Below are 20,382 nucleotides of genomic sequence, written 5' to 3' on the forward strand. Positions count from 1 at the left end.
CTCACGCATCTCCGTCAGGGTGCCGCGGCCTTGGCTGAAGTATCATGAAGTCCGTGGTGAGGTGAGGGGGGAGGAAGGAGAGGAGAGAATGAGGCAGAGAGACAGACAGTCATCAACACACAGAGACTCAGGCACAGAGACCAGCAGAAAGTTAGTGGGAGACAGAGACACCAGGGTGAGTGGGGAGACAGCAAGAGACAAAGAGAGAAATACACGGAAAGAGTCAGAAAGACACAGAGAGGCTCAGAGGGAGCCGAACAGAGCGACATGGACAGAAACTGAGAAGGACGCTCAAAACAGACACAGGGGCAGGGAAAGAGAGAGCGCACTGGTGGTCCGGCCTTAAGCATGACCCAAGGTGTGCTTTGCCCTGACCCCTCTAGGTCCTCCAGTGTGCCACTGGGAGCTCTGCTCTCACTACCTGGATTCAGGAAAAAAGAAAGTGCCTGGTGGTGGAGAATCTGTGCTTACACATCTGCCCACAGGATGCCGAGCAGAGTCACTTCAGAGTTTGAAAGAGAAATCAGGGAGAACTGAACGAGGAGCACCTGGTGTGAAGCAAGGGGCCTTTATCCTCAGACTGCAGTCAGAGACGTGGACTCTTCCCTTCCACCTCTTTCAGAATCTTTTCACCAGTGTTCAATTGAAAAGCATGCTTCATAATCTCTCTCCAGACTGTTCCTTACTGAAATTCAAGCCTTTTCATTTGGAGTGGTAATCGGTGGTCAGCCTTCTCCTTAAGAAGATCAATTTTTACTCTAAGAGTCAAAGATGTCTTTTACTTTCTTTCCCCCTGATAAAATAACCAAGGCATCCCAACCCTCTAATGATTTTCATTGCCATATTTCCAATTTCTTGTTTTTTTATAAAAGCCAAAGTTGAGAGGTTTGGTGGCAGGAACACAGATTCGTAAGTTAGAGAACTGAATCTGAAAAGTGGCTTTTCCACCTCCCTGTGTGATCTTAGACGGGTGGCCACCCGGTCTGTTTCCTCGCCTCCCTAAGATACATATGTAGTACAAATAAACCCCTCAGCATAGTGCCTGGTGGCAAGGAAGTACTCTGCACATGGAAGCTGGTGATAATGCAACAGGAGTAGCAGCAGTGGCATAAAGGTGTTCTTTTTATTTAACATCAAATGCTGATGCTCGTATTCCTGAAGGTAGAAGAAGGTAAGGTATTTAAGCATATGAGCTTCTATGTTGCTTGTTCCTGATTCGTTTGAGGTACCCCTTTGTTAGCCAGTTTGACTGCTTGTTGCTTAGAAAGAAAAGGTGCTTGACTCAGAAAAGCTGGCAGTCTAGGGAGAAGGTGAACTTGTGTCCAGAGGCCAACTCCAAAGATTCTGCTCAGCCTTGACGATTTTTAAAGGGGAGAAAGACAGAAGAGCCTTAATGAATTATTGATGCAGGAAATTGGATTCTGCATCATTCCCCACTGTGTGCAGACTGGTTGAATTTTCCAATGTCATCTTGCCTGCAGGATCTGCCTGCAGGATTGAGAAGAGGACTATTAAGGATAAAGCCTCTTGATGAGTGTGAAAGAGGAGAGTGAAAAACCTGGCTTAAAACTCAACATTGAAAAAACTAAGATCATGGCATCCAGCCCCCTCGCTTCATGACAAATAGATGGGGAAAAAGTGGAAACAGTGGCAGACTTTATTTTCTTGGGCTCCAAAATCACTGCAGACGGTGACTGTAGCCATGAAATTAAAATATTCTTGCTCCTTGGAAGAAAAGCTAAGAAAACCTAGACAGCATATGAAAAAGCAGGGACATCACTTTGTCGACAAAGGTCTATATGGGCTAAGCTATGGTTTTTCCAGTAATCACATATGGATGTGAGGGTTGGACCATAAAGAAGGATAAGCACTGAAGAACTGATGCTTTCCAACTGTGGTGCTGGAGAAGACTCTAGAGAGTCTCTTGGACTGCAAGGAGATCAAACCAGTTAATCCTAAAGGAAATCAACCCTGAATATTCATTGAAATGACTGATGCTGAAGCTGAAGCTCCAATACTTTTCATCCTCATTTGAAAAGACCCTGATGCTGGGAAAGACCGAAGGCAAGAGGAGAAGGGGACAACAGAGGATGAGATGGTTGGATGGCATCAGCGATTTGATGGACATAGTATGAGCAAGCTCCAGGAGATGGTAAAGGACAGGGATGCCTGGTGTGCTGCAGTCCATGGGGTCACAAAGAGTCAGACATGAGTTAGTGACTGAACAACAACGACATCTTTTAACTGCTGAATTCTTCATTTTTATTTCTTTTTATCTAGAAAAACAATCAGCAGTTTAGACAAGGCGTAGTATGCGTTCAGGAGAGCATAAGTCAGGAGTTAGGTTAAATTGCCTAGTGATTTAATGCCTATAATTAGGCTTTTTCAAGGTTAAACAGAGGGCTTCCTAGGTGGTGCTAGTGGTAAAGAAGCTGCCTGCCAATGCAGGAAACATAAGAGATGTGGGTTCAATCCCTGGGTCAGGAAGATCCCCTGGAGGAAGGCATGGCAATCCACTCCAGTATTCTTGCCTGGAGAATCCCATGGACAGAGGAGCCTGGTGAGCTACAGTCCATAGAGTCCCAAAGAGAGTCAGACATGACTAAAGTGACTTAGCACACAAGCAAGGTTAAAGGCAAGCAAAATGGGCAAACAGGAAACAGCAAAAGAGACACTTTCACACTGAAACTTTTCTTGCTGTGCCTCCACTCGGTTAGTCATTGTCCATCATTCACAGGTACAAAGCAGAGCACAAGCAAAGGATCTACGTCAACCATGAGCATCATGTTCCAAGCTGCAGCTGGGGCCGCTGCACAGGAAGCTGTGTTTCACTAGGGCCATAAGACCAGGCTATGAATACCCTTGAATGCCCAACTGAGTGGAGAGCTTATCTGAAAGCAACAGGAGATTTGTAGGAGAGGAGATTTGTAGGCAAGGAATGAAGTAGAACAGGGCTTCCCTGGTGGCTCAGCAGTAAAGAATCTGCCTGCAATGCAGGATACAGGGGTTTGATCCCTGGATTGGGAAGATCCCCTGGATCAGGGAATAGCAACCCACCCCAGTATTCTTGCCTGGAGAATTCCATGGACAGAGGAGGCTGGCAGACCTCAGTCGATGGGGTCTCAAAGAGTTGGACATGACTGAGGGGCTAACACACACAATGACGTAGAACAGAAGCGTAAGGCAGGCAAGTGACAGCGGCGTCATCTGCCCGAGGAGAGAGGAGAGGCTATTTGACCACAGCAGTGCAGGGACATGCGCTGGGGGTGGAAGGACTCCTGCACGCGTCCACAGCATTACCGAGCAGCCACATTGGCACAAAGTCCAGACTTACTAGCTCAGCATCCCCTTCATTACCTGGGTCCTCTGCATTTCCAGCAGTTTCAGTGCCATGGTCCATTCATCAGTCCACTAGCTGAAAGAGTTTGTGTTTCTCTCTGAATCATGGTTTCCCTGGCTTCTGGGCCCTGTCTCTCTCCTTCTGTTTTCTATAGTGGTTGCCTGACAGATCCTCTACATGTACGGCAAACCTAAGTGCTTGCTCTTCCTGCTGCCATTTCTCTGCTCACCCACCCCCTTAGCCTAAAATGTTCCCCTCCCCTGCCTACTGACTTACAGCCCCTCATTCTCAAGTTTCTGCCAAGTTGCCATCTAACCAGTTGTGCATTCCCCTAGATTAAAAAAAAGAAAAACCCACTTGCTCCCTATAATGCCTAAAACTACCAATTGATGCCCCTCATCCACTCTTGTGATCTCTTGAATTACATCTGTTTGATCTTGCTACCAGCGTGGGGATTCTACCAGTTGCTGAGGATGTTTATTCCAATTACGTATTCCGTTATTGAGGAGATTAGCACAGGGATGGGCTTGGAGGACCACTAGGTCCATGGAACATAGTCCTGAGCTAAAACATCATTGATTGCTCGACCTCCATAAACCCCTACTCGACTGGAAGACCTCAGTGACGTCTGGGGTCTCCTGAAATCGGTGTCAGTTCAGAGCCAGTGTCCGGTATCCCCAAAGATCTGGTGATCTCCTTTTCCCCAGTGCTGAAGTACTCTGGTAAAAGACCACAGCCCCCTCTGGAGATGCTAGGAGAAAGGTGAACAGTATAAAGATGTGGCAGCTGAGAGAGAGCCTTCCTCCAGGGCGCTCAGCTCTCCTCCTTCAAGGTGACCTGGGTCTTAAACTGGCTAAGGTGTTGAACTGCTTTTTCCTTCCTTTGTGACTTGTGTTTGCTTTTGTTTGTGCACAGCCACTATAGTGAGACCTAGCTGTGCTACCGGCTGGTTTTACCATGGGCCATATTGCTATGGATACTTCCGGAAGCTGAGAAACTGGTCCGAGGCTGAGGTAAGAAATCTGGCTCATGCTCAGAGAGGTGTCTCTAGAGCAAGGGACCATTCGAAGCTCCAGGTATCATTCAACTCAGAGCCAAGGGTCCTTCCCTGGTGTTCCGAGAAGTCACCTGGCAGGTGAAGTGGAGAGAAGAGGGTTACCTCTTCAATTCCTCTAATGCTGTAAGCATCGATGGAGCACATCGAGGGGCAAAAGGTGGAAGTAGTGACATATTTCCTTTTGGGGGGCTCTGAAATCACTGCAGTGGTGACTGCAGCCATGAAATCAGAAGACATTTGCTTCTTAAGCAGGAAAACTATGACAAACCTAGACAGTGTGTTGGAAAGCAGAGACATTACTCTGCCAATAAAGGTCCATATAATCAAGGCTATGTTCTTCCCAGTGGTCATGTACAGTTGTGGTTGTGAGAGTTGGACCATAAAGAAGATGGAGCACCGAAGAATTGATGCCTTCGAACTGTGATGCTGGAGAAGACTCCTGAGAGTCCCCTGGACAGCAAAGAGATCAAACCAGTCAATCTTAAGGGAAATCAACCCTGAATACTCATTGGAAAGACTGATGCTGAAGCTGAAACTCCAGTATTTTGGTCATTTGATGCGAACAGCTGACTCATTGAAAAAGTCCCTGATGCTGGGAAAGATTGAGGGCAGGAGGAGAAGAGGGCATCAGAGGATGAAATGACTGGATGGCATCACTGATGCAGTGGACATGAACTTGGGCAAACTTTGGGAGATGGTGAGGGACAGGGAGGCCTGGCGTGCTGCAGTCCATGGGGTCGCAAACAGTTGGACACGACTGGGTGACTGAACAACGACAAATCAATGGAGGGCATGCTACAGGCCCAGACCCTGGGGTTGCTGCAAAAGCATGAGAATGAACCAGAGACAGCCTCCCCTCGGAGAGTCCGTTATCAGGGAAAAAGACAGAAGCACATTAAGCCAAAGAGGATGAGATGAGGAACTTACAGAAAGAACAACTTGAATTGCTGTACAAGATTTACCAGCCTCAGAGCCACCTGACAGAGAGTGAAGCATTCCGAACACATGGAAGGCCTTAGTGACCCCACAGCTCAACAAACGCATTGGTTTTATTTCACTGAGGCTTTCCTAAGAATTACCCACCTAGCCAGTCAGAGTAAGTTACCTCGGAATGTGAGGAGTCAGGGCTGCTGTGTCTCTGAATTGTGGTTGTTTTACTGGAGTGACCGACTGGGGAGACCAGTGGGGATATGGGGTACAATCTGGGCCCACAGTGGCCTCAGACATTTGTACTGCCTGTCCCCAGAGAGCCCAACGCTAATTCTACCAAAACAAAGCGGAAGATATCCGGGGAGCTTTGGAATAATATGTGTGCTCAGTCACTTAAGTCATGTCCGACTCTTTGCGACCCCATGGACTGTAACCGGCAGGCTCATATGTCCATGGGATTCTCCAGGCAATAACACTAGAGTGGGTTGCCCTGCCCTTCTCCAGGGGATCTTCCCAACCCAAGGATTGACCTGCGTCTGCTGTGTCTCCTAAATTGCAGGCAGATTCTTTACCCACTGAGCCACCTGGGAAGTCCAAGTCTATATTGGAATAATATAGGTGTGCGTTTAAATCACGCTTTGCCAGGCATTAGTTAGAGCTATACCTCGCTTTACCAGTTTTCTTCTGTAACATGGGGATATTGCTTTCATTCCATGGGGTTGTTGGGGTTGTTGCAAAAAACCTCTGGCACATGGTAGATGCTCAGTTCAGATTTTCAAGGCAAAAACAATCCATAAGATTGCTACCAAGCCTTAGCAGAGTTAACCACTCCTGAACCAGAGTGCAGAGAAGGTGTCAGGAAGGACTGGAGAAATTGACCCCACAGTGCTGTGCTTCTTGATTCCTAGTTGCTATCTTAGTTCACAAAACTCCTGGAGGCAATGGAGCTGGCATGAAAATGACAGGTAAACCCAATCGCAGAAGCAGAGCCCTGGGTTCTAGCCATGTGAACTTACAGGGAAAATATCACTTAAACCAACTGAGCCTGTTTGCTCTTCTGTCCCAGCAATCTTTGTGATTGGTACACTCCCTAAACGTGGACTGGGAATCCAGCATCTACACCTCACAAATTTGAAAGGCAAATGAAATTATGGATGTAAAAACATTTGGGCTTTGTAAAGTGGCTGGCACTTAGTGTGAGGACTGCTAAGTCACTTCAGTCGTGTCCACCTCTTTGCGACCCTATGGACTGTAGCCCACCAGGCTCCTCTGTCCATGGGATTCTCCAGGCAAGAATACTAGAGTGAGTTGCCGTGCCCTCCTCCAGGACTAAATTATCATGAAACAGTAACCACATCTAATACTGAGCAAGTTCAAAGGCAAGCATTAGAGTAGCAACCACAGTCAAACCATGCTTTTATTAAATTAAGTTTTATCATGTAGGCAGATCCCGTAACAAAGCCCAGGAGAGCATAAAGTATGTGTCTCTGTCTGTCTGTAAAGTGTGTGTATATAAAATGATTTTTTCAGTTGGGCAGTAAGTTTCTAGTTAGAGAATGGCACATTTTACAATCCGTGGTCTCAGACTTATTGAAGTGTATTACTATAGTACAGCATTATGTCAGTTCCATCCTCGTAACAACTCCCTCGTGTAGCCATAATTATGTCCTCCATTTTACAGACGAGGAAGAGAGGTACAGAGACTTGTCAAGGTCACATACACAAATGAGAGGCGAGTCCAGGACCCCAGGTACTTCTCCTGGCCCTAAAGCTCGTGACCTGGCCTCGAAGAGACCTCACACCTGTGACATTGTGCTTTCTCCCATGATGACAGGAAGTCTTCTGTCCTGAGAGGCGGCGGGGGCTGTGTGTGCATGTTGCATGGTGAGCTAGGGTTCTGAGGTGAAGGCTGTGCTTTTCTTTCTTTTTTTTTTTTTTCTAATTTTTCTTGAAATACAGGTGATTTACAGTATCCCAGTAGTTTCAGGTGTACAGCAAAGTGATTCAGGTATACATACACCTCTATCAATATATTCTTTTTTAGATTCTTTTCCCTTATAGGTCTTTACAAGATGTTGAGTGGAGTTCCCTGTGCTATACAGTAGATCCTTGTTGTTTATCTGTTTCACATATTATAGTATGTATATTTTAATCCCAACCTTCGAATTTATCGCTCGCCCTCTGACTCCTTTGGTAACCAGAAGTTTGTTTTTTATGACTATGAGTCTGTTTCTGTTTTGTAAATAAGTTCATTTGCATCATTTTTTAGATTCCACAAAGAAGCGATATCATTTGTCTTTGTCTGACTTACTTCACTTAGTATGATAGTCTCTAGGTCCTTCCATGTTGCCACAAATGTTATTATTTCATTATTCTTTGTGGCTGAGTAATAGACTCTCGGAGAAGGCAATGGCACCCCACTCCAGTACTCTTGCCTGGAAAATCCCATGGATGGAGGAGCTGGTGGGCTGCAGTCCATGGGGTCGCTAAGAGTCGGACATGACTGAGCGACTTCACTGTCACTTTTCACTTTCATGCATTGGAGAAGGAAATGGCAACCTACTCCAATGTTCTTGCCTGGAGAATCCGGGGGATGGGGGAGCCTGGTGGGCTGCCGACTGTGGGGTTGCACAGAGTCGGACACGACTGAAGTGACTTAGCAGCAATAGACTCTGATGCTGGGAGGGATTGGGGGCAGGAGGAGAAGGGGACGACAGAGGATGAGATGGCTGGATGGCATCACTGACTCGATGGATGTGAGTTTGGGTGAACTCCGGGAGTTGGTGATGGACCGGGAGGCCTGGCGTGCTGCGATTCATGGGGTCGAAAAGAGTCGGACACAGCTGAGTGACTGAACTGAACTGAACTGAATAGTCCATTATTACTCAGCCCATAATGGACTATTACTCAACCATAAAAAAGATATACCATATCTTCTTCATCCATTTGTCTGTAGATGGACATTTAGGTTGTGGGCTATGTTTTTAAACCTCATATCTCCTCCTTGCCCTCAGCTCGAGTGTCAGTCATATGGAAACGGAGCCCATTTGGCATCTGTCCTGAATTTAAAGGAAGCCAGCACCATAGCAAAGTACATACATGCCTATCAAAGAAACAAGCCGGTGTGGATTGGCCTGCATGACCCACAGAAGGTAACCTCAGACCTGGCGCACTCATGGCCCCGTGGGAAAAGCAGATAGACAGCTCCTGTCTGGGAAACGGGCCCGGGCCCACTGGCAAAGGCACACACAGCAGGTCTTCAGTCACCTGCCTCCACCTGATAGAGGCCAAGGCGTCCAGGTTAGGGACAAAGCAATGTCCTCCACTTACAGACCCCCATTTAGAGCCCTCTCAAACCTTTTCAAACACAAAAGTACCAGCTCCCCAGAGCCTTTCAAAAGAGGTTTCTGTAAGTATATAGGGGTATATACATACACAAATAAACACAGACACACACACTCATTGTGAGATCCCGCTTAATTAAATTCCAATTAGATCTTGAGTTAAAGGGGAGAGCTTTCAGTTAAGCTTTTCACCAGATGCGGTCATGTGTCTTATGCCCTCCTTAACTTTCTTCACTGGTCTTTCATTTTGCCCCTCTCAGTACCTCTTTGTAAGAAATGACATGTGAGGTTGCTGAAGTCTCTGTGTGGGACCTGCAATTTATAGATTCTTTGTGGAGCTTCTATGTTAACCAAAAAAAGCACAAAGAATACAAGGAGAAAAATCCTAGACTTTGTGTTTCTTGATAAACTTTGCTATAGATGTTACAAATGATTTATACAATTAATTTTATATTGTTACTATTCACACTGCTATCAACCAGAGCTCTCTCATTCAAAGATAAGATAAATATTTACATCTATTTCTATCTGATTTTTATTTATTTTTTTAATTGAAGGAATTTCTACCAGATTTTTTTAAATTTAATTTTTTACCTTCATGACTGCGGCTAGTAAACTGCCTAATGAATTGTACAATGAATGTATCAAAGAAATACAAATTAGAATAACAATATAATTTGACTTAGATTACTAGATGTTTGCTTTGTCTTAATGAATAGTATTTTTAAGATAAGGAGAAATTTCCCAGTAAATGAGGGTATAAATTCCTACAACGGAACTGTTTTTGAAAAGCAGTTTGGAAATGCACTTGAATATCCTTGAAATATGCATGCCCCTTGGTCATTAATTCTACTTTTGGGATTCTAGTTTTAAAAAATAATTTTAAGTGCAGAAACAGCTTTACAAATAAAATTGTTCATAGCGGTATTCTTTGCAGTAATTGTAAATTGGAAACAACATGACCATCAATCAATAGGAGAATCAGCAAGGTAAATTGTGGTACCTTCTTACCATTAAAAAATGTTTGGAAAGCAAAATACTACAAAATTGAAAATATATGTTTTAAAGGCTACCACATTTTTCAGTACTAAAAATATTGTGATAGATAAAAATGGTTACACCATAAGTAAATATGGTAAAATATTAGTAATGTTGTCTTCCTGAAGGTTAAATGGAGTGCTTTTCTATTTTCCCTTCACACATTTCTGTGCTTTCCCAAGTTTTACAGTGAACGCTGTGTTTAAGTGGGCTGTGGTGACCATCTGGGCCGTGAGCAGGTGGGGAGGCTAACGTGTACATGTCTCCCATTTCCTGTCATTTGCAGAAGCATCATTGGCAGTGGGTCGATGGAGCCGTGTATATTTACAGATCCTTGTCTGGCAAGTCCGTGGGTGAGAACAAGTACTGTGCTGTGATGAACGCCAAGACCAGTAAGTTCTACCACATCTCTTCCTGAATCCCAGCTCCTTCTCTTTCCTGTTAAGAGCGAAGCTGGACATTGACTCCCCTCTGCACCATTTCACACCCACAACTCTACAGGACAGAGGCCTTGTCCCAGACATTACTCACTGACCATTTGTGACCATTTCACAATCTTTGCCATATCAGTGTACCAGCCGTTCAGTTATCAATATTTTCTTTTACTCCAATCACTTTTTTCTTTTTTAAAATTTTTCAGTAACTCATTTTAACTGAAGTATAGTTGATTAACAATGTTGTGTTAATTACTGCTATACAGCAAATGATTACATTCACTTTTTTTTACATTCTCTTTTTTATGTTTTTTTTATCATAGTAAAAGTCACATAATAGAAAACACACTATTTTAACCACGTTTAACTGTATAGCTCAGTGGCACTAAGGACATTCATACTGTTGTGCAACTCTCACCATCCTCCATCTCCCAAATTTTTCACCTCTTTAAGCTGAAACTCTGTCCCCATTAAACACTAAATCCCCCTTCCCTCTCCCCACATCCCTATCCCCACCCCCATCCCTGGCATCTACCAATGACCTTTCTGACTCTGTGAGTTTGACTATTCTAGGTATCTCATGTAAGTGGAATCAAATAGTGTTGGTCTGCACCCACTGTATATTGGAATGCATTGTTAAGATTAACTTAATAGATGGCCTGTGAGCAGACTGACCCCTCTTTTTTCCCCCTGTGCCACGCAGTAGCTTCTCATTGTTATCTATTTTAAACACAGTAGTGTGTACATGTCAATCCCAGTCTCCCAATCCATCCCCTCCCCTTTTCCCCTCTAGGTGTCCATCCGTTTGTTCTCTACATCTGTGTCTCTGTTTATCTTAAAATTCTGTGCTATACCATGAGGGGGAAATATGTCATATTTGGAGAAACCCAGACTACAGGGAGCAAATATGTGTGACTGCTTTCGGGCTTCTTTATAGTCAGGGTTCCCCATAAGCCCTGGAAACCTTACTTTGCCTGCATTCTTCGCTCATGTTCTCTGAGTTTCATCCCAGAACATAGTGCCCAGAACCTCGGCTGCAGGCTGGACACCATCACTGCAGCCTCTTCAGTTCTCTTGCCTGCCTTCAAGCTTTGCTTTTTATGCTAATATGTTAGGGTTTTCAGCCTTGCTACAAATGCCGTTTGGGGTGGGTAATGATTTGTTGTGGGAGCTGCCCTGTGCATTGTAGGGTGAACATTCCCTAGTCACTAACCAGCAGATACCAGCAGCATACACACACACACACACACACACACACACACACACAAATACACACAGGTTGTAACAACCAAAAATGTCTGCAGACTTTGCTAAATGTCCCTTGAAAGTGTTAGTTGCTCAGTCATGTCCAACTCTTTGCAACCCCATTAACTGTAGCCTGACAGGCTCCTCTGTCCTTGGAATTTGCCAGGCAAGATTACTGGAGTGGGTAGCTGTTCCCTTCTCCAGGGGATCTTCCTGACCCAGGGATCGAACCCACATCTCCTGCATTGGCAGGCAGATTCTTTACCGTCTGAGCCGCGAGGAAAGCCCTAAATATCCCCTGGAGGGAGAAAATCACTCCTATATGAGAACCATGGCTAATAAGTGACATGGAAAGGAAACAGAATGTCAGAGATGTAAAAGATGCTTGATCTGAAAGAGAACATCCCAGTGTGTTTAAAAGTCCTTTGTAGTGTCACCAGGATTCCCCCACTAGCCAGGGGGTGAGCCTGGGAAGGGCCAGGACTGAGGACTCAGGTGCTGGGGCTCAGGTGGAAAGGGATGTGGAACAGGTTTACTATTGTCTGAAGAATAAAGGTTATATGCAAAAACTTTCTGACAGCAAAGTGATGAACATGTGGAGACAAACTCTGAGGTGAGCACTAAGCAAACCTTCGGAGATAAGTGGGTCATATCACAGACCAAGGAGGCACTTCCCACAGTCTCGAAGGGACTACAGCTGCTGTTTAAAGAATAAGTCATCTCTGATGGAAGGAATACACCAAGACCAATATGTAGAAGCTACCAAAATGTAAATTTCTACTCAAGCCAAGGAAAATATTCTCAACAATCAGCATGGTCCAAAAATATAATGAACTACCCTAGAAAGTAGTGAGAAACCAATCAGTAGAGTTAACCAAGCAAAAGTGGACATTGTGGTTGATATTGGGGCTTCCCTGGTGGTTTAATGGTAAAGAACCTGCCTGCCAATGCAGGAGACATGGGTTCGATCCCTGGGTTGGGAAAATCCCCAAGAGGAGGAAATGGCAACCCACTCCAGTATTCTTGCCTGGGAAATCCCACGGACAGAAGGAGCCTGGCGGGCTAAGTCAGACACGACTTAGCAGCTGAGCACACACGCATGGGGTTGTTATTGCAGCTGCAGCATTAAAGAAGAGAAAGGCAAATATTGTGTATTAATGCATATACATGAAATCTAGAAAGGTGTACTGATGATCCTATATGCAGGGCGGCGAAGGAGACACAGACATAAAGAATAAGCTTTTGGACTCAGTGGGGGAGGGAGAGGATGTGATGATTTGAGAGAATAGCATTGAACCAACCACATGCTTTACCATATGTAAAATAGATAAGCAGTGCGAGTTTGATGCATGAAGCAAGGCTCTCAAAGTCGGTGCTCTGGGACAACCTAGAGGATAGGGTGGGGAGACAGGTGGAAGAAGCGTTCAGGATGGGGGTGCTGCATGTATGCCTATGGCCGATTCATATTCATATATAGCAAAAACCATCACGATATTGTAATCATCCTCCAATTAAAATAAATAATTAAATTTTTTTAAAAAGCATTAAAAGAGGCTTGCAGCACATGAGAGTCAGCTAAGGAATGTTTTAAAATTTTTTAGAATTTCAGGGATCGCTTCAGACTGACAGCATCAGAATCCCTAGGGCTGGATGCCAGACCAAGCTCCAGGGGAGCAGGGGACCATGGCCTCCCAAGGTCCCTCCCGTGATTCTAAGGTCTCAATCAGATGGAGCTCTGAAACAAAATCCTCACACTGTCAGTCTGTGTCCACATCAGCAAAGTTCCCAACAATGAAGTGTCCTGTGTGGGAACCAGAAGCCAGTCGTCCACCTGAGAACACCAGGCCACAGGACACTTCTCTTCCCGTTCACTCAGCCCAGCTCTCCACTCTCAGGATACAGGCTCTCGGGGCAGAAAAGCTCAAGGAAGGAAGCAAGGATTAGAAACTGGTGAAGGTAGAATTCAAAAGTGTGTTCCCCTCAGCCCTGTCAATGTAACTTTATATTTATATAACAGATTTAGCTTCACCAACTCAGGGGCTATATAGTTTGTTTAAGACTCACAAGGTATAATATTAGTGTCCCCAATTAGAGCCACACACACTCCATGTGTGTGCTTCTCTGTGTGACTGAACTTGTTCCTTTTTTCTGTTTAAAAAGACCAGGACCCTTTGGAAAATTGTATTTCACAGTGCTTCCTGAGTTACCTACTGGTTCACCATGAGATATTGAGTAATGATAACTAGGGTTCTACAACCGAAAAATAAATTTCATATTTAATATAGTTTAGGTCAAGGGCCTGGGTTCTGCATTCTGAATGCCTGGGGTAGGAGTCTAGTTCCTTCACTTAGCTGTGTGACCTTGACCAGATTCCTTACTTCTCTGTGCCTCAGACGCCACTCTGTATAGAGGGAAAAATAATACTAATCATCGTGGTGGTAGTGGTGGTTTCGTCATTAACTCCGGCTCTTGCGATCCCAAGGACTATATCCCACCAGGCTCCTCTGTCCCTGGGATTCTCCAGGCAAGAATGCTGGAGTGGGTTGCCATTTCCTTCTTCAGGGGATCTTCCCTAGCCAGGGATCAAACCCAGGTCTCCTGCATTGCAGACGGATTCTTTACCAGCTGAGCCACCAGGGAAGCCCCAATATATGTCAGATGCTTATCACTGTGCAGACTTGGCTTGTGGCTTTCATGGCCTGGAAGGGAGGCGAGTAGGGTCTCCTACACCCCTCCCTGAACCTGCCCCTCTTTCATGGAGGAATGAGGGAGAAGAGACACTTTCCTAAGTTAGTGCCCACTGGGGAGCTTGCTGCGTTCCCCATGGTCGTTTGAAGCTCGTGCCATGCTCTCTTTGCCCCACACTTTGGCAATGCCCAGAATGTTTGCGTCTCCATCTCATTTACACTCTGTGGCCCAGCTCTGGGCCCTTTGGCTGAGGGAGTGGTCAGGACCTATCTCCTCTTCCTCCTGAAAACCAGGCACCTCACCTTGGTTTGCCTGGCTGTACCTCCATGCCCCCCCTCCCAGGCTCTTATCCCATCAACTTGACACACCCTGGTGCCAGTGCCAGAGCCAGATCTACAAGTCAAAGCCAGGCAGACAGCCAACTGGGGAGCAACCCATCGCTCAGTGGTAGACACACCAGATTGGCAAGCCATTCTGTGGAGCTTATTTTTTGGAAGAAAAAAAATTGAACCTCTCCTCAAAAATGCTTCCAAGTCCCGTGGACAGAGAAGCCTGATGAGCTACAGTCCATGGGGTTGCAAAAGAGTCGGCCACGACTTAGCGATAAAACAACAACAAAATGTCAAGCCCTGCCTTCCTCAAAAGCAATGCTGGTATGGAGCATCTGAAATTGTGTATGATGTTTAAATTATTTTTCTTTTAGCTTGTCTTGGAGTTCTCCAGAGAAACAAAAGAAAGAGAAGGTAGAGTGAGACAGACAGACAGAGCATGTAGGATAGAGAAATTTATTTTAAGGAATCAGCTCATGGAGTTGTGAAAGTGAAAGTCATTCAGTCATGTCCGACTCTTTGTGACCCCATGGATTATACAGTCCATGGGATTCTCCAGGCCAGAACACTGGAGTGCATAGCTGTTCCCTTCCAGGGGATCTTCTCAACCCAGGGATTGAACCCAGGTCTCTCACATTGCAGGTGGATTCTTTACCAGCTGAGCCACCAGGGAAGCCCTCATGCAATTGTGGGGGCTGGCAAATCTGAGGTTCACAGCACAGGTCAGCAGGCTGGATGTTCCTGCAAGTTGATGTTGTAGACTTGAGGCTGAGAGTAGTCTGAATTCCTTCCTCTGGGGACCTCAGTCTTTTCTCTTAAGGCCTTCATTGATTAGATGATTACCAAGTTTTGGAGGGTAATCCCTATGCAAAGTCTACTGATTTAAATGCAAATGAAAGTGAAAGTTGCTCAGTCATGTCCAACTCTTGCGACCCCATGGACTGTACAGTCCATGGAATTCTCCAGGCCACAATACTGGAGTGGGTGGCCTTTAAATCACATCTAAATAGAAAAATACCTGCACAGCAAAATGTAGACTGGTGTTTGACCTAACAACTGGGCTCTACATCCTAGTCAGTTCAGTTCAGTTCAGTCTCTCAGTTGTATCTGACTCTTTGCGACCCCATGGACTTCAGCACGCCAGGCCTCCCTGTCCATCACCAACTCCCGGAGTTTACTCAAACTCATGTCCATTAAGTCGGTGATGCCATCCAACCATCTCATCCTCTGTTTTCCCCTTCTCCTCCCACCTTCAATCTTTCCCAGCATCAAGGGCATTTCAAATGAGTCAGCTCTTTGCATCAGGTGGCCAAAGTACTGGAGTTTCAGCTTCAGCATCAGTCCTTCCAATGAATATTCAGGACTGATTTACTTTAGGATGGACTGGTTGGATCTCCTTGCAGTCCGAGGGACTCTCAAGAGTCTTCTCTAACACCACAGTTCAAAAGCATCAACTCTTTGGTGCTCAGCTCTCTTTACAGTCCAACTCTCACATCCATACATGACTACTAGAAAAACCATAGCTTTGACTATTGACATCCTAGTCAAGCTGCCACAAACTTTTGTACCCTATCCATGGGTTCAAGCAAACACCCAGATAATGCTGATAAACTCACACAGCAAGTGGGTGGATTTAAATATCTGTTTATTTTCTTGCAGATTTTTTAACTTGGACCAGCAAAGAATGCGATGAGCGCCAACACTTCCTGTGCAAGTACCGACCCTAGAGCAAGAATCCAGATCCTGCCAACCCTGGCTCAAGGCCCTTTCTTCTTCCTTCTCTGCCATGCTGCCTATCTGATCATTGTCTCGAAGAGTAAACATAGCAACTAAGACTGATGAAGCCCTTATTCCACTGACATTTTAAACTCAGAGGCAGGGATGTCAACATCGGTATGACAGTGTCTTCTAGCTCTAAATATTCACCCCACAATCCCTTTCCACAGTACTCTCTTTTCCTCCTCCCCACCTCCACTATCTTTAGCAGATGAGGGGTGTCTCTCCCACTGATGAAAGAGCCAGGTCTTTGGCCATCAGGGATAAAGGTTTGATGGCAAGAGAAGAAATTCAGGAAAAAGCCTCTTGCCCGTTTCAGCTTCTGCATTCCTCTACCCTCTCTCTATTGCTCTCACCCACCTCCTTAGCCATCTGCCTATTTTTCCATTTGTCATGGGAACATTTCCATTTGTCAGGAAAGTCTCTGCTAGGCAGATATAGACCATAAAATTTCAGGACCATTTTTAAATGAATGGTTGTATGCAGAGAAGTTTGTTCCGTTCCAGTTCAGTAGCGATGAGAGTGAAAAGGTGAAATAAGACTCAGAAAACACACCCAAGTGTTTCTTCATTTCCTTCCTCCTAGTATTTGCTTTCCACCTCCTTAGCATAATTCCTCCCCAGCTGCAGCCGTGGTTAGATAGAGGAGAGATGGAGGTGGCACACTTGGCCAACCTCTAAGCATGAGTGAGTAGGTGGGAGGTTGTTTCAATGTAAGCCCTGCAGCTTGTGAGGGGAGCTGACAGTCCAAGCAGGTGCAGGGGACTGACCTGGCTGGCCAGGCTGACCTGGTCTTGGGTGCTCTTGTCTTTCTGGGTGCTGACAACTCATGTCTTGCTCAAATCTCGTTGCCTTGTGAGGTTTGGGGTGGTGGCTCCAATGCCGAGGAGGTAATTTTTTCCCTCCCTAGGTCAGGAATCTACTTGGCAATGTGAAAACGAAACAATACAGACTCGACAGTTACATAAAAAGCGACTTTGGTGTGATCCCATGCCTGTTTCTTAGCAACAAACATGATCAGAGAGGAAACGACATGTGGCTTGGCCATGCAGTTAGGCTGTGTGGCCACTTGTTTCATCCACACTGCACTGCTGAGCAGTGAACACAAAATTTTACATCCCAACCTGAGGATGCTCCCTATCACCTAAATAGGCTAAGTCCATCTGCCAAGCATGGACTGAAAGAATAGAGAGGAAATGAAACAGAGCATTAGCCCGACCCACCTCTCCCTGCTCTCCTTCCTTTCTTCGCCCTTTCTTCCATTGCAACCTTGTCACTATTTTGGTTGTCAAAAGAAAACATCAGAAATGATGTATTGCTCCCCAGAAGCATTAAATAGCTTGTTCACACAAAGGATAAATCTTTTAATACTGAGAGTTCAGACAAGATGACAGGCAGATGGAAAAAGGTCATTCTTACAAAACATATAGTTAGCTTCAGCAAAAAGAAACCACCAACTCCCAAGAGGGTTCTGGGGCAAGTCACTGTCAGGAAATCAAAGTATCAGATTCCATGATGGAGATGGTAAATAAACAGGGATTACCAGACAGATAGGAGTCATGTAAGAACCTTATTAGATGAAGTACCAGAAGTGAAATAATTTAAATGAAAAGTAGATAACAATCTTCCCAAAAGATAGAGGTTCTTAGTTTTTTTCTGACTGTGGCACATATGAGGGATAAAAGACACCATGGCTCACCTGTGTGTGTTAGTTGCTCAGTTGTGTCAGACTTTTTGTGACCCTATTGACTGTAGCCCACCAGGCTCCTCTGTCCATGCAGTTCTCCAGGCAAGAATACTGCAGTGGGTTACCGTTCCCTTCTCCAGCGGATCTTCCCGACCCAGAGATTGAACCAGGTCTCCTGCATTACAGGCAGATTCTTTACCATCTGAGTCACCAGGGAAGCCCATGGTTTACCTACCTCCTCTAATTCAGTTACACTCTCCAAAGAAAAATAATACATCATGATAGCAAAGAAGAAGACATGAACAAAATAAAAATCCAAAGAGTAAAAACTAGCAGGTACAGCAATGAAAGCCAAGTAAAACCTAACAGTCATTCTATAAATATATGAAAAGTATTTAAAATGTATTTAGAAAGAGTTCCAACTGAAAAGCATCACCAACTTAAAACATCTTGGTGAGATAACAATAACTAAGCCCCCTACCTGAAATTGGGCTTCCCTAGTAGCTTAGACAGTAAAGCTTCCGCCTGCAATGCAAGAGACCCAGGTTCAATGCCAGGGTCAGGAAGATCCCCTGGAGAAGGAAATGGCAACCCACTCCAGTATTCTTGCCTGGAGAATTCCATGGGCAGATGAGCCTGGTGGGCTATAGTCTATGGGGTCACAATTAACTAAATAAGTAAAAAACAAATAAGAAAACAATTAACTAAATAAGTAGATAAAGTAGTATGAGAAGGTGACCAAAGTTGTGATCAAAATATAAAGCCAGGAAGGGCCTTTTTTTTCCCTTTAGGATTCACTGGTTTGATCTTCTTGTAGTCCAAGGGACTCTCAAGAGTCTTCTCCAATACTGAAGTTCAAAAGCATCAGTTCATCAGCACATAGCTTTCTTTATGGTCCAACTCTCACATCCATACATGACTACTGGAAAAACCATAGATTTGACTAGATGGACCTTTGTTGGCAAAGTAATATCTCTGCTTTTTAACACACTGTCTAGGTTGGTCATAGCTTTTCTTCCAAGGAGCAAGTGTCTTTTAACTTTGTGGCTGTAGTCACCATCTGTAGTGATTTTGGAGCCAAAGAAAATTGTCTGTCACTGTTTCCATTGTTTCCCCATCTATTTGCCATAAAGTAATGGGACTGGATGCCATGATCTCAGTTTTTTGAATATCGAGTTGCAAACCAGCTTTTTCACTCTCCTCTTTCAATCTCTGGTTGCTCAGCATTTTCTAAATACAACTTGAATGTCTGGAAGTTCTTGGTTCACATACTGTTGAAGGCTCACTTGGAGAATTTTGAGCATTACCTTGCTAGTGTGTGAGATGAGTGCAATTGTGCAGTAGTTTGAATATTCTTTGGCATTGCCTTTCTTTGGGATCAGAATGAAAACTAACCTTTTTTAGTCCTGTGGCCACTGCTAAGTTTTCCAAATTTGCTGGCATATTGAGTGCAGCACTTTCACAGTATCAGCTTTTAAGATTTGAAATAGCTCAGCTGGAATTCCATCACCTCCACTAGCTTTGTTTGTAGTGATGCTTCCTAAGGCCCACTTGACTTCAGACTCAAGGATATCTGGCTCTAGGTGAGTGATCACACCATTGTGATTATCTAGGTCTTTAAGATCTTTTTTGTATAGTTCTTCTCTGTATCCTTGCCACCTTTTCCTAAAATTTTCTGCTTCTGTTAGGTCCATACCATTTCTGTCCTTTATTGTGCCCATCTTTGCATGAAATGTTCCCTTGGTATCTCTAATTTTCTTGAGGATATCTCTAGTCTTTCCTATTCTATTGTTTTCCTCTGTTTCTTTGCACTGATCCCTGAGAAAGGCTTTTTTACCTCTCCTTGCTGTTATTTGGAAGGGTATATCTTTCCTTTTCTCCTTTGCCTTTAGTTAGCTAGGTTTTATCATGTGTAGCTTCTCTAAGGCTCAGGAGTTTGGTTAACTTCACCTGAAGGACAAGGCCACTGCTAGCAAATGTGTTGCTTTTATAGGGAATAAACAAGAATTGTGCGCCTCTGGGGAGACAGAGCCCCATGGACCGCTGGAACGAAGCAGCTAGATTTTAATCCCAACTTGCCGCCTTAGCCATGTACTTTTGTGCAGTGCACTAGCTACACAGCCCTGTTGTATGTGGCCCTGGGGACACATGGGCTGAGAAAGGTAAGCCTGTTCTCTGTGCCTGTGTGCGTGCTCAGCGGCTTCAATTGTGTCTGACTCTTTGCAACCCTATGGACTGTAGCCCAGCAGGTTCCTCTGTCCATGGAGTTCTTCTAGGCAAGACTACTGGAGTGAGTTGCCATGCCCTATACCAGGGGATCTTCCCAACCCAGAGATCAAACCTGCATCTCCTGCATTTCCTGCATTTCCTGCATTGCAGGTGGCTTCTTTACCGCTGAGCCACTGGGGAAACCCTGGGGATAAACAGCCATTCTTTGGGAAAGTCTTTTCTAAGATCCCATGGCAGGACTTCAGAATCAGATGCCTAAACTTCAACTGGAGATGCATCTGATGTA

General features: G+C 44.9%; 1 protein-coding gene across 1 annotated transcript in view; it reads left to right on the plus strand.

Moving 5' to 3' along the window:
* The window catches only part of REG4 (regenerating family member 4), a 63,084-nt gene extending 45,929 nt beyond the window's left edge, over window positions 1-17,155 (plus strand). The window contains exons 5-8 of the mRNA XM_070785820.1: window positions 4,256-4,353; window positions 8,342-8,479; window positions 9,996-10,101; window positions 16,065-17,155. Coding sequence (XP_070641921.1) covers window positions 4,256-4,353; window positions 8,342-8,479; window positions 9,996-10,101; window positions 16,065-16,132 — 410 coding nt within the window. The 3' untranslated portion in view covers window positions 16,133-17,155. The remainder of the gene's footprint in view (window positions 1-4,255; window positions 4,354-8,341; window positions 8,480-9,995; window positions 10,102-16,064) is intronic.
* Window positions 17,156-20,382: the final 3,227 nt, after the last annotated feature.

Source organism: Bos indicus, chromosome 3, assembly GCF_029378745.1.
Source record: "Bos indicus isolate NIAB-ARS_2022 breed Sahiwal x Tharparkar chromosome 3, NIAB-ARS_B.indTharparkar_mat_pri_1.0, whole genome shotgun sequence".
NCBI classification, from domain to species: Eukaryota; Metazoa; Chordata; class Mammalia; order Artiodactyla; family Bovidae; genus Bos; species Bos indicus.